The sequence below is a fragment of the Malaclemys terrapin genome, chromosome 6, assembly GCF_027887155.1.
Source record: "Malaclemys terrapin pileata isolate rMalTer1 chromosome 6, rMalTer1.hap1, whole genome shotgun sequence".
Taxonomy (NCBI): domain Eukaryota; kingdom Metazoa; phylum Chordata; order Testudines; family Emydidae; genus Malaclemys; species Malaclemys terrapin.
Window position 1 is genome coordinate 92,689,267 of NC_071510.1, and position 12,348 is coordinate 92,701,614.

The window sequence follows — 12,348 nt, forward strand, 5'->3', positions numbered from 1 at the left end:
GGGACCTTTTGTATACACTATGTCTGTACATTTTAATTTGACTGAATGTTTTACTGAACTCATAAGAAAGGCTACGTTTTACTCATGGGGAATTTTTAGTAAAAGTCATGGACAGGTCATGGGCAGTAAACAAAAATTCACGGCCTGTGATCTGTCAGTGACTTTTACTATATACCCCTAATTAAAACTTGGGAAGGGTGCCACGGGTGCTCTGGGGGGGAAGGGGAAGGGGAAAGGGAAAGGGCAGTCCGGGGGTGCCACAGGAACTGGGAGAAGTGGCCCAGGACGCCTGCTGGTGCTGGGGGCAGGGAGAGAGTTGGCGGGACTGGCAAGGCAGCTGTTAGGTAGCAGAGGGGCAGGGGGCTTTGCACGCTGCTCCCGCCACAAGCGCTGGCTGTGCAGCTCCCATTGGCTGGAAACCACAGCCAATGGGAGCTGTGGGGGCGGGGCCTGCGGGCACAGCCAGCACGGAGCCCCCTGACCCCTCTGCTGCCTAGGAGTTGCAGGGCCATGCCAGTGGGAGCCGGGGAGCCCCCCACCCCGAGGTAAGCACACCCTGCCTGGCTTGGTCAGCCCCTGAGCCAGCACTGGCCACTGCAGAAGTCAGGGAAAGTCACGGAATCCGTGACCTCTGACAGACTCACAGCCTTACGCATAAGTATTATTTTATTCTCCCATACTTCCAGTTCATTTCTCATATATATTGATGCCTGAATTTCTGAATGCAGGATTCAGCTCCTTGAAAATACCAACAGTTACATACAGCCAACTAGCAGTTGGATGTGAAGGCTACTGTTGAACATCATCATCTCATGGAGAAAGATTAGTGCAACCAGTCATACCAAGCAAAGATATAGGTATACCAACACCATAGAAAGTAGATGATTGTTAATGAAGAACTTGCAGAAGAACAATGCAAAGTTTTGTTCAGGTGAAACACTTACCCTCCTATGGAGTCTGGCAAATACATCAACTGGTTTTCATCAATTTTAAGTGTTGTTACTTTCTTTAGTGAACCTGTTGTAAAATGAAAATCTAATCAAAAAAAGGAGTATTCAAATAAGAAAAAAGTGTAATTTCTTCAAATAAAGGAAGTTGCAGTTAAGAATAAATGTTACTGGCAATTCATGTTGTCTTCTATATTACCTGAAATCTTGGGAAACATATATGCTATGTATCTCTTGGGGAAATAAGCAGATTAGTTTATAGAGTTTCATTTCCAGCTCATCGTGTGTCAGCCACACAAAGGATAAACCACTCATCTCTAGTTAAAGTTAATACTTTGCCATCCATTTACAAAAAGTTTTTCAAAATTTGTGATAAAACTGCAATTCCCGCATGTTACTCAACCATGCATTATGATTTTATCCAATGTCTTGCACATTTATGAACAGAACAGTTTAAGATTATGGATTTGCTTTTGGGTCCATAGGCTATTCCAATTTGTATTCCATAAAGTTTTGTCTAACAGCTACCTTAATTTTTTTTAAAAGCGCATAAATTAGATGATAATACAAACCTATGGACTCTGGAAGTTGCTGAAGTGAATTACTGGATAACAGCAGGTCTTGTAGGCTTTCACAGCCTGAAACACCTTCTTCAACTATTTCAATGTTGTTTTTAGAAACATCCAAGTAGGTCAGCTGTTTCAAGCTGCCAATTAACTACACGAGAGGGGAAAAAATGGGTTAACTCTGCAACTTCAATCAATTAAGAAAGCCATTATTTCTGACAGTCTACTGATTCTAAAGCCGCGTTTTTCAAACTGGGGGTCCTGACCCAAAAGGAGATCGCAAGACTATTGTAGTGGGGGGTCACGAGAGTGGTGACTGCTGGCCAGGCGCTAAGCTCTGAAGGCAGCGCTGCCACCACTAGCAATGCAGAAGTAAAGGTGGCATGGTATGGAGAGGGGTTGTCACAGCCTGAACTATTTTCAAAGGGGGTCCTAGCAAAAAAAGTTTGAGACCCCTCTGCTCTAAAGTATCATGCTGCAAGAGAAGATAAAACAAAGTATTATTAGCATCATGGTGTAATTTGATATTAAATAGCCAAACTATATCATAGTACTCAATTTATTTTTAAAATATCAGAATATATAAATATTTAAATATCATAATGTGATGTATAGTTGTATGCAAGCCTGCACAGTTTAAATGTAAACAATCCAGTTATTGGGGTTTCTTTTTAAGATTAATTAATTTTACAATTCAGTCTCTGGATCAGTAAGTACTCTTCCAATTTGAAGACTTAGGTTCAGGAACACTCCTTAATTTAGCACAAGCAGAGACTGTACTAATGTAACATGGAAGTATCATAATTTATCATAGGTGAAGCAGCATTATTGCTCTTCAAGCACTCAACTTTCTCCCTGATGCATACAGTTTTTGTAGAGTTGAACCCTACCTTCCCCTAAAAAGCAACTCCAATGGCAATCATTAACTGGACTAGGTTGAGGGATTAAACAAGCAAAAACCTAAGCTCTTCATATTTTTACTTTAACTTCCTTATTTTTCTGCATGGCTCAAGCATACACAAATGTTTATGAACACTAAACCAGCTAACACCACTTTGTGTCACTTATGGTTTTACCAAACTTAGGCTGTATAGTATAGAGAAAGGCTTAAAAAAAAAAAAAACCACTTATCCAAGGAATAATTCATTGAAATGGGAAGAGACTAAAGATGGCTTTAGCTCAGTTCCTAGAAAAGTTCTGTAGACAAAAGTAGACTAACTACAAGCCTCAAATGTCAGAAGACCACTATGACTTTGTAAGTCTGAAAGCAAAATACATATTGACCATACTTTGAAGTACAATTTATAAAAAAATAAAATCAGCAGTGAAGTTCCAAAATAATCAAATTGCTGTAATTGTAAGAACAGCCATACTATGTCAGACCAAAATTCCATCTAGCCCAGTATCCTGTCTTCCGACAGTGGCCAATGCCAGGTGCTCCAGAGGGAATGAACAGAACAGGTAATCATCAAGTGATCCAGCCCGTCTCCCATTCCCAGCTTTTGGCACACAGAGACTACGGATACCATCCCTGCCCATCCGGGCTAATAGCCATTGACTGACCTATCCTTCATGAATTTATCTACTGTATATACTCATTCATGAGCCGAATATTTTTGGTAAAAAGGCGACGCATCAAAGAGCGGGGGGTCAGCTTATAAACAGGTCTACACCACAATTTGATGATTTTAAAACTCTATGGAATCATTGAATTGAATATCTAATACATTGTCGTTTTGTTTACCTGGAGCGTCTGCAGGCACAGCGCCCCTCAGCGGCCTGTGGCCGGGGTTTGCCGTTCCCACCCATTGGCTGGGAATGGCAAACCATGGCCACAGGGAGCTGAGGGGATCCGTGCCTGCAGCCACTTCAGGTAAACAAAACGTTCTGACCTGCCAGCGGCTACCCTGAAGGGCTGGGAGCCAAAGTTTTCCAAACCCTGAAATATAGGGTCGGCTTATGAAAGGGTCACATAGCTTTTGCTATTTTTACTTATCCATCTTGGGGGGTTGGCTTATAAATGAACGGGTTAATGAATGAGTACATAGGTAGTTCTTTTTTGAACCCTGTTATAGTCTTGGCCTTCACAACATCTTCTAGCAAAGAGTTCACACAACTCACAGTCAACCTTTTGTTTGTTTTAAACCTGCTGCCTATCAATTTTATTTGATGACCCCTAGTATATACTATTTATTTTAAGGCTCATTAGAACAGGAATAAAATGTCAGTATGGACCGTACATAACTGTAACTGAGATCCAGAATATAGAGCCTGTCCCTAAACCTTTTACAATCAATGGGAGCATTTGCACTGGCTTCAATTGGCTTAATCTCCTGGCTATGTGGTACTGTTAAATATTCTTAATTTAAGAAGTTAATTGACAAGACAGGTACTACTACACAGTTAAAATACAATGCATTTAAAACATCAAAAAGACATACCCCAGGGATAAGAGTTAGTCTATTACCATCCATCCAAAATTCCTTTAACCCACTCAGTTGTTCAAGTACTTCCGGCTGTTAAAAGAATTTTAAAAAATCAGATACAAAAGAACAGTTTAAATGCAGCAGTGAAACAGTCAATTCAGCCATTTGAATAGTCTTATTAAATGAGATTTTTTAATCCTAGTTTTAATTTATACTTGCTTTGTGTGGAGCCACAGAACACAACACAGATAACTAACTTTACAAAATGTAAGTCTCTGACAAGTGTAAGAATTTGACCAAAATTTTTAAAACAATCTTTACAAAAAACTTAGTTTGTTTTCCTTTTGGAACACACATTAAATAAAGCTTACATGTACCTATTGCCTTTCATACTGAGAGATTTAAAAAACGTTCTATTAATTTTACACCTCAGCATGGCTATTTATTCAACAGCCAGTTAAAGTCTATTAGATCCTAGACCAGGCAAACTTCAAATCTGTAGGTTAAAACCTGTAATAGTGTAGCAGCAAATCAAAAAGTGTATATGGGATAAATGATATGGGATATATCAGTGAAGAGAATATTTTAACAATAAGTTCCTATTATAACTTTCCTCCTTAATTTGTCCTAGGCCTCAAAGGAGGACATATAGAAAACAAAGGAATCTACAATTTGTTTTCCCATTTAAATACAAATGTTTTCTCAAGCCCCAGAAAAGAGGCAATACCACTTGACAAAACACACATATTATGTATGCTTCACTGAAAATATTTATACTTTGGTCCTGAAAAAACAGAGAGAGTATATGATGGAGGTATTGGCTGTAGCCCAATAGTTAAGACTGAGTTGAGTTTTGCACTTAAAACGTGGATTCAATCACTTAATATGTATGAAGAATACAGCAACCTCTTCCTAAAATTACGGTTCTTACTACAAGTACAGAATTAATTTTCTGAGAATTCCCAAGCAAGTCCTAATTAGTTCATGAGTGAAGATTTAAAGTGGATTCCTTAAGAAATTAAACATTCATTGCCAAAAGATCTTCATAGAACAATGCAAATTCTTTAAACTTTCTAAGTAGGAGGGAAAACAGAGGCATAGAGGGATGAAGTGACTCATCCAAAGTCACAAAGCAGCCCAGTGCCAGAGCTAGGAACAGAAACCAAGTAATCTGATCCTCAGTACATTTTCTTAGTACACGGGCTAGTAGTGCATAAGGAAGTGCATGGTACAACAGCACTCCTCAAACTGTGTCCCACACAGCACTTACTAGGGTTACAGAGAGTCGGCTGATCACAAGTGTTGGCTCTTCATCATGTTTCCAATTGCTAAATTCCATTATAAGTCAGCTAAAAATACATTGAATACTTTCCTAATATTACTTTTCTGTATCAGCAGTTGCTGTAGTTGCTACAGAGACATTATGCTATTGTAAATGGGAGAGGAAGTGCTTGTCTGCAGCATCATAAATGGGAGAGGAGGCAGTCTTCCCTATGACAAGGTCTGTGAACCCCAAGCCAATACTCTTGTGGGCACTACCCAAAACAGCAAGTAAATAATTTATCTTGAGCCCAAATAGTTTACATTCACTATCTATCACTAGAAGGTTCCTCTTTACAGTTTATGTTTGCCTGCCATACTAAAGCAAATGAAGACTTGTACCATTTAATTATTTGATTACCAAATAAAAGAATCCCTATGCCTGCATATTAAAATGCATATTAAAATACACCTTTACCAAATGTCACAGTCCTATCACATCATTAGGGTTTTTTAAAAAGGAAAAGGGAAAATAAATAGTCAGAATTTTAAAAATAGATTCCATAAAGCAGTAAGAAGTGTATGCAACATTTGTTCAGTAACATAGCTCATAAGCTGATTTTTACATTTTGATGTTGATTAAAAATAGATTTAAGGATAAAGATTTAGAAAAAGATTCTAAGCTCTGCTACTTAGCTAAAACTCACCACTTCTGTGAATTCATTACTTCCTAAGTCCAATCTCTCCAGCTGAGTCAGTCTGTTCATGGTTCTGCACATGGAAGGAATTAATAAGGAATTAGATTTTAGGGGGGAGGGATAGCTCAGTGGTTTGAGCATTGGCCTGCTAAACCCAGGGTTGTGAGTTCAATCCTTGAGGGGGCCACTTGGGAATCTGGGGCAAAATCAGTACTTGGTCCTGCTAGTGAAGGCAGGGGGCTGGACTTGATGACCTTTCAAGGTCCCTTCCAGTTCTAGGAGATGGGATATCTCCATTATTTAATTTATTTAAAAAATACCAGTTACATTCAATCTTCCTGTATTCATACTAATACATGTTTTTAATCAGCATTAAATAGTGATGCAGTTTTGTAAAAAGACTGATACTTAGTCAGGGTCAGATTTTCATACATTGTTCAGTTGAATAACTACACATTAATGATCCTGCTGACTAAATCACGCAAAAGAAGTCAGAGCTTTAAGTCATCTAGTGTCAGCTAGTTTAGTTTTTGTAAATTAAATTAAGACCAATATGGTCATCTCAATCATTCCAAGTCATTCTGTAAAGCTACTCTCCATTTACACTTCCTTCCATCTCCCCCAACTCATTGTAATCACTTCAGAGTTCTCTCTTGTTACATCAGCGCTGGCACAACTATGGTTGGCCCAGGTCATCTGGACACTGGCTCAGGGCTAAAAATTTCTGTATAGATGTTTGGGCTCGGGCTGGAGCCCAAGATTTGAGACCCTCACCCCTGAGCTGGAATGTCTACACAACAATTTTACAGCCCTACAGCCCGAGCTCTGCAAGCTCGAGTCAGTTGACCCAGGTCAGATGTGAGTGTTTTATTGCTGTGTAGATGTACCACCTATGGCAGTGATTCTCAAACTTTTGTACTGGTGACCCCTTTCACATAGCAAGCCTCTGAGTGTGACCCCCCCACCCCTTATAAATTAAAAATATCTTTTATATATTTAACACCATTATAAATGCTGGAGGCAAAGCGGGGTTGGGGTGGAGGCTGACAGCTCACGACCCCCCCACATAATAACCTCATGAGCCCCTGAGAGGTCCCGACCTCCAGTTTGAGAGCTCCGATCTATGGCCAGAATGCTGGTTTTCTATCTACCTTCCCTCACCAATATGAGCACTGCATAATGGATTAGCTATGGCCAAAAAGAACATGGCTGACAACTGAAAGTTTTTGACCCCCCACTCAAAGGCTGACAGCATTATAATAATATAACTCTAGCAGTAAACAAGGCACATTTTTAATTCACTCCATGAAATGTATTCATGTATTCAGTGCCTATTTTTATATTTAAGAATTTAAGTAAGGTGAATTAAAAAAATAAAGAAACAAACATTTACTTATATATAACGCAATAGCTGAAGGACTATAAACAATTCCTTAAGTTACTTTATATTTCTAATAAATGTTTGCTTTGACTGATTTCTTGTTCCATTTCCAAACATTGTGCCATTGTGCATAAAGCAGCTATTCCTTTAACTTAAAAAGCAAGCAAGATTTAGGTGAGTCACATTAAGCACTAAAGTGACTTAAAATCTTAAATAGAGTTAAGATAGCATTAGGGAGTACAATAATGTTTCATATTATACAAAAATCAAAATCTCAATTTAGTTAAAAATAAAGAATTTAACAGACACAGTTTTAATTAAGCTTTAGACCCCAATACTGCAAATACTTATGGCCATGGATAACTTTATTGATGCTAGCAATATCATTTACTTCAGTGGGAATAACACACAGCTTTAGTTACATGCATATGTTTGCAGGAATTGGCCCTACATAGTGCAAAAGTAACTCTTCCTAAAAATCATTTGCATTTTTTTTGTTTGTTTTAGGAATTGGTCACTGCATTGTTTACAATCAGAACTACATTTAAAAAGCCAATGAAAACGTTTCCAAACTGAGAAGCTTCTCAGTTTCTGCAAATATAAAAAATTATTTGTCTTTACTTTTAGCTATCAAATAAACTGTCTATACAATGTTCAGTACTCTTGCTTTCCTTTCAAATAGAAGATCTATTTTTAATATGAATTACAATAGTTCCTATCTTCAATCTCTAAATATTGGATCAGCTTAAAGCTAAATAATGTATTTGGCACAAACTAAGGTTAATTTAGTTCCTTGGCATTATTTACCCACTTTGATTAACAGCTTTAACAAGTGCTTTTTGCTTCACTGTTAAATATTTTACTCAAACCTAATTCAGTAGGTGTGCTAGCTCTGTGTTACTATAAGTTTGTCCAATGACATCTATGGGTTGGTCCCCACTTAGTCCGGACTTCGGACTAAGGTACGCAAATTCAGCTACGTTAATAACGTAGCTGAATTCGAAGTACCTTAGTCCGGACTTACCGCGGTCCAGACGCGGCCGGAAGTCTCCCCCCGTCGACGCCGCGTACTCCTCTCGGCGAGCTGGAGTACCGGCGCCGACTGTGAGCACTTCCGGGATCGATCCGGGATCGATTTATCGCGTCTTAACCAGACGCGATAAATCGATCCCAGAACATCGATGGCGTGCCGCCGGACCAGCCGGTAAGTGAAGACTAGGCCAGAGATTAAAAATAAAAATCAACAAGTATCAATAAGTGTGAAGAAACTAAAGGAAAAAATACAGAAATATAAACATGAAAACAAGCAAGAAAATTGTTTAGGCTCTGTAGCAAAATATTAATTCAGGCTGGTATACCTAATTAGCGCCAATAAAGCATTTTCCCCTTTGCATCTACGTTCCAATTTCTTTTATCCTGTGTTATTATTTAGTTCTATATTGATTTTTTTCATCCAAACTCATTCTTCACAGTTATAAAGCACCTTTATTTATAAACATACCTGGACTTTTAAAAGTATTTTAATTTAGATGTTTGTTACAGTCCCTGCCTTCACTTCATAATTGAAGGTGGGCCAGGCATTAATCTGCTAATCACATCACCTGCAAAGTAGACGCAGGGTGCAGAGAGTCTCAGCAGCTATGCTGGGTTTCTTCCTTAGCAATATCATATATAGACTAGGGCCCCAAATCAGCAAGGTACTTTTGCATGATGTTATCTTTAAACACACAAATAAAACCAATAGCTTTGAGTACCTTGCTGAACTAATCCTGGAAGACATGGAAGAGTTATGGCAGCAGCTGTGTTGCTAGGAAGATTATGGTGGCGCTAGTCAAGACTGCACAGTTAAAGCTGAATTTATTTTTGTGCATACAGAATGAAATCCTGGCCCCACTGAAGTCACTAGCAAAATGCCCATTGACATCAGGGGAGCCAGGATTTCACCCATGAAGCATTACAACATTCCTGTCAAAATTTTTATCCGTAAGAGAACTACGCTTAAGTTACTGATATCTTCTCTTAAACTTAACTCTATCTGCATGTAGGTTTTCGTCTGGGAATTACCAATATATTTGCATTTCAACTGTAACTATATGCCAAATATCCCTCACTTTGAGGGATGTCAGTTTACATATACCACGAATAAAAAATCATGAAGCTAAAGGTAAAGAAAATTCTTTACGTCAAATGAACAAATATCACAGCATTTTAAGTTCTCTTTCTGAATAATGTTTTCAATATCACCTTTTTTGGGTCACTGTCACATGCTGACAGGTGAACCCTTCACCATACAGGGCAAGGGTGGTCAACCCATGGCTTGCGAGCCACATGTGGCTCATTTACAGTTAAAGTGCAGCTCACAAAACCCCTCCCTCCCCAATTCTCTGCCTACTAGACTGCAGGGGAGGGGGTGAATAGCCTCAGGCCTTCTGCCCTGCAGCAGGATGGTGGGACTAGAGGCTACTGCCAGAGACAACTGGTGCCCGATGAGAGTGTATGTGTGTGGGGCACCATTCAATCGTCATCCCCAACAGCTTTAGTCACGCAACCCCAGGCACACCTCCCCTTTTACCCTCAGCAGCCTCTCCCTGCAGCTTCCAGGTGTTAGCTCTGTGGGGAGAGGCAGCATCTCTCCCTGCTGCTCCCAGCTGTTTGCTGCTGCCTCTCCCCACAGCCTCAGCTTTAACAGCTGCTGTGCAGGGAGGGGGCCTGGCTGCATCATGTGACAAAGTGGAGTCAGCAAACCCTGGCAAAAATCAGGGGAGGGGACACACGACACATGAACCTCGGGCCTCCCTGGGCAGTCACGCCCTGCGCAGCTGGCAGGCGCGCTCTGGCTCTTGAATTTCTGAAGACTGTCATATGTGGCTTGGAGGGTCAGAAAGTATGGCCACCCCGATGTAGAGTATCTAAACATAATGTGCAAAACAAGTCACAATCAATTCTGTCCAAGAAAGGATTTCAACTGTATGCCATTACTTGCATATATCTCAAATGAAAACAGTCTTAGTTAAGTAGGATCACCATGTGGATTAGGTGGAAAATTAAATTACTCAGGACAGTGCCAGACCACAGAAGTAACAACAATGTCAGCTTCCTGGGTTAATTTGTCCCATGCTAGAATAAGGAGAGCAACCCACAATCACTGCCTGAAATTAAGAGGTGAAGGAAGGGACTAGAAGTGATACACAGTCTAAAAAATAAAGCATACAGTTGAATTTTACTATTAAGACAACCCAAGATTAAAATTTTAACAAGCATTTTACAGCTGTGGAAACATAATTGGGGGATACTCACACTAGCTATGTTAAATGATTCAGTGAAGTGTTTTGAAATATATCTTCCATAACAAATTCCACAGAACATAGGTATGTACTGTGTTGTATTTTATCAATAATAAATTTATTCATTATCAACGTTGCTCAAAAACAAATGAATCACATTCACTCACTCTGAACAATAAGCGCCCATTAATCCCACATACATTGAATTTATTATTAGAAATTGAATAATATCCACAAAAGATTTCAACAGTAAAGTCAAGAAGACTTAGTGCCACTAAAATAAATTTATGCATGCACATACAGAGTGCGGCAATGGTACACTAAAATTTGTCAAGATTTCTGGAGAGGGAAATTGATGGATTACAATTTGAAATACTTTCAACTGGAATCAGGACATTCACAGAGCTGGATTAAGGCATAATTCTTGGGATGCAGTCCCAGTGACTGGGGGGAAAAGGGGGAAATTAACAAAGTACCTAGTCAGTAAAAACTCAAGTATCTGAGCCAGAAGATCAAGGAGTCCACTGGGTTAAAGAAGAGAGAGCAAGAGCTAATTTGGAAAGCCAGGACAAGGAAGAGACTGAGCATGAGGAGGAGGAAGAGTTTCTGCAAGAGGGCTGATTCATCTGGGTTTGATCATGAAGTTTTGGTGAATCCTGGGCCAATTAAGGCTCAATCCACTTTTGAAAAGTCATTAAGAGTTTACTGGTTTCAGAGTAGCAGCCGTGTTAGTCTGCATCCACAAAAAGAACAGGAGTACTTGTGGCACCTTAGAGACTAACAAATTTATTTGAGCATAAGCTTTTGTGGGCTACAGCCTACTTCATTGGATGTTAGTCTCTAAGGTGCCACAAGTACTCGTGTTCTTTTTAAGAGTTTACTGAAACTGAAAACCAAGCAGGCATGTACCTTAAATATTCCATCTGTACTTACTTTGGCAACATTTTTAACTGGTTTTCTCTCAGTTCCAATATCTGGAGTTTAGTTAACCTGTAATATAAACATGATAGAATGATTGACCATTAAAAGGTAAAATATTTCTATTTTCTGACAAAACCCAAACTTTGTGATAGAAATAGAAATTGTATTGGAAGTTACTTTTTGTACAACTACTAAAAATAATTTAAAGACCAGAAATATTTTTCACTTAAGACTGCAAAGATAGTCTGTACAAAAAGTCACACAATTGTAATCTCACCTTTTCATTCGGTTTTTTTTTGTTTTAAACTGGATCTCTCTTCTGATTATTTGGTCTTCCTTGAGCACAATTTTTCTTCTCTACCCACAGATTTTTTTATACATTTCAAACAATTCTTAATTTATATAAATTCTCCAGAGATGTCAAAACAAAAGGTTGTTTGAGGGGAAAGGGCAGGATTAAGGAAAACAAATTAAAACACAATTTCTGATATAGGGAATATGTTAGACCAGAGGTAGGCAACCTATGGCACACGTGCCAAAGGCGGCAAGCAAGCTGATTTTCAGTGGCACTCACACTGCCCAGGTCCTGGCCACCGGTTTGGGGCTCTCTGCATTTTAATTTAATTTTAAACAAAGCTTCCCAGGGCTTTGGAGCTGTGCTCTGGCTCCGCTCCAGCTCCAGGCGAAAACCTGCAGCTCCACTGCTCTGGAGCTGCTCCACGCTCCAGCTCCAGGATCTGCTCCAAAGCCCTGCCTTAAACATTTTAAAAACCTTATTTACTTTACAGACAACAATAGTTTAGTTATATATTATAGATTTATAGAAAGAGACCCTCTAAAGACATTAAAATGTATTACTGGCACG

General features: G+C 39.2%; 1 protein-coding gene across 5 annotated transcripts in view; it reads right to left on the reverse strand.

Moving 5' to 3' along the window:
- The window catches only part of ERBIN (erbb2 interacting protein), a 243,832-nt gene that overhangs the window by 55,763 nt on the left and 175,721 nt on the right, over positions 1 to 12,348 (reverse strand). For all 5 annotated transcript variants that reach the window (XM_054031406.1, XM_054031409.1, XM_054031405.1 and 2 more), the window contains exons 8-12: positions 11,496 to 11,552; positions 5,907 to 5,970; positions 3,955 to 4,029; positions 1,520 to 1,664; positions 945 to 1,017 (exon numbers count right to left, since the gene is read on the reverse strand). In XM_054031406.1, the coding sequence (XP_053887381.1) occupies positions 945 to 1,017; positions 1,520 to 1,664; positions 3,955 to 4,029; positions 5,907 to 5,970; positions 11,496 to 11,552 (414 nt within the window). The remainder of the gene's footprint in view (positions 1 to 944; positions 1,018 to 1,519; positions 1,665 to 3,954; positions 4,030 to 5,906; positions 5,971 to 11,495; positions 11,553 to 12,348) is intronic.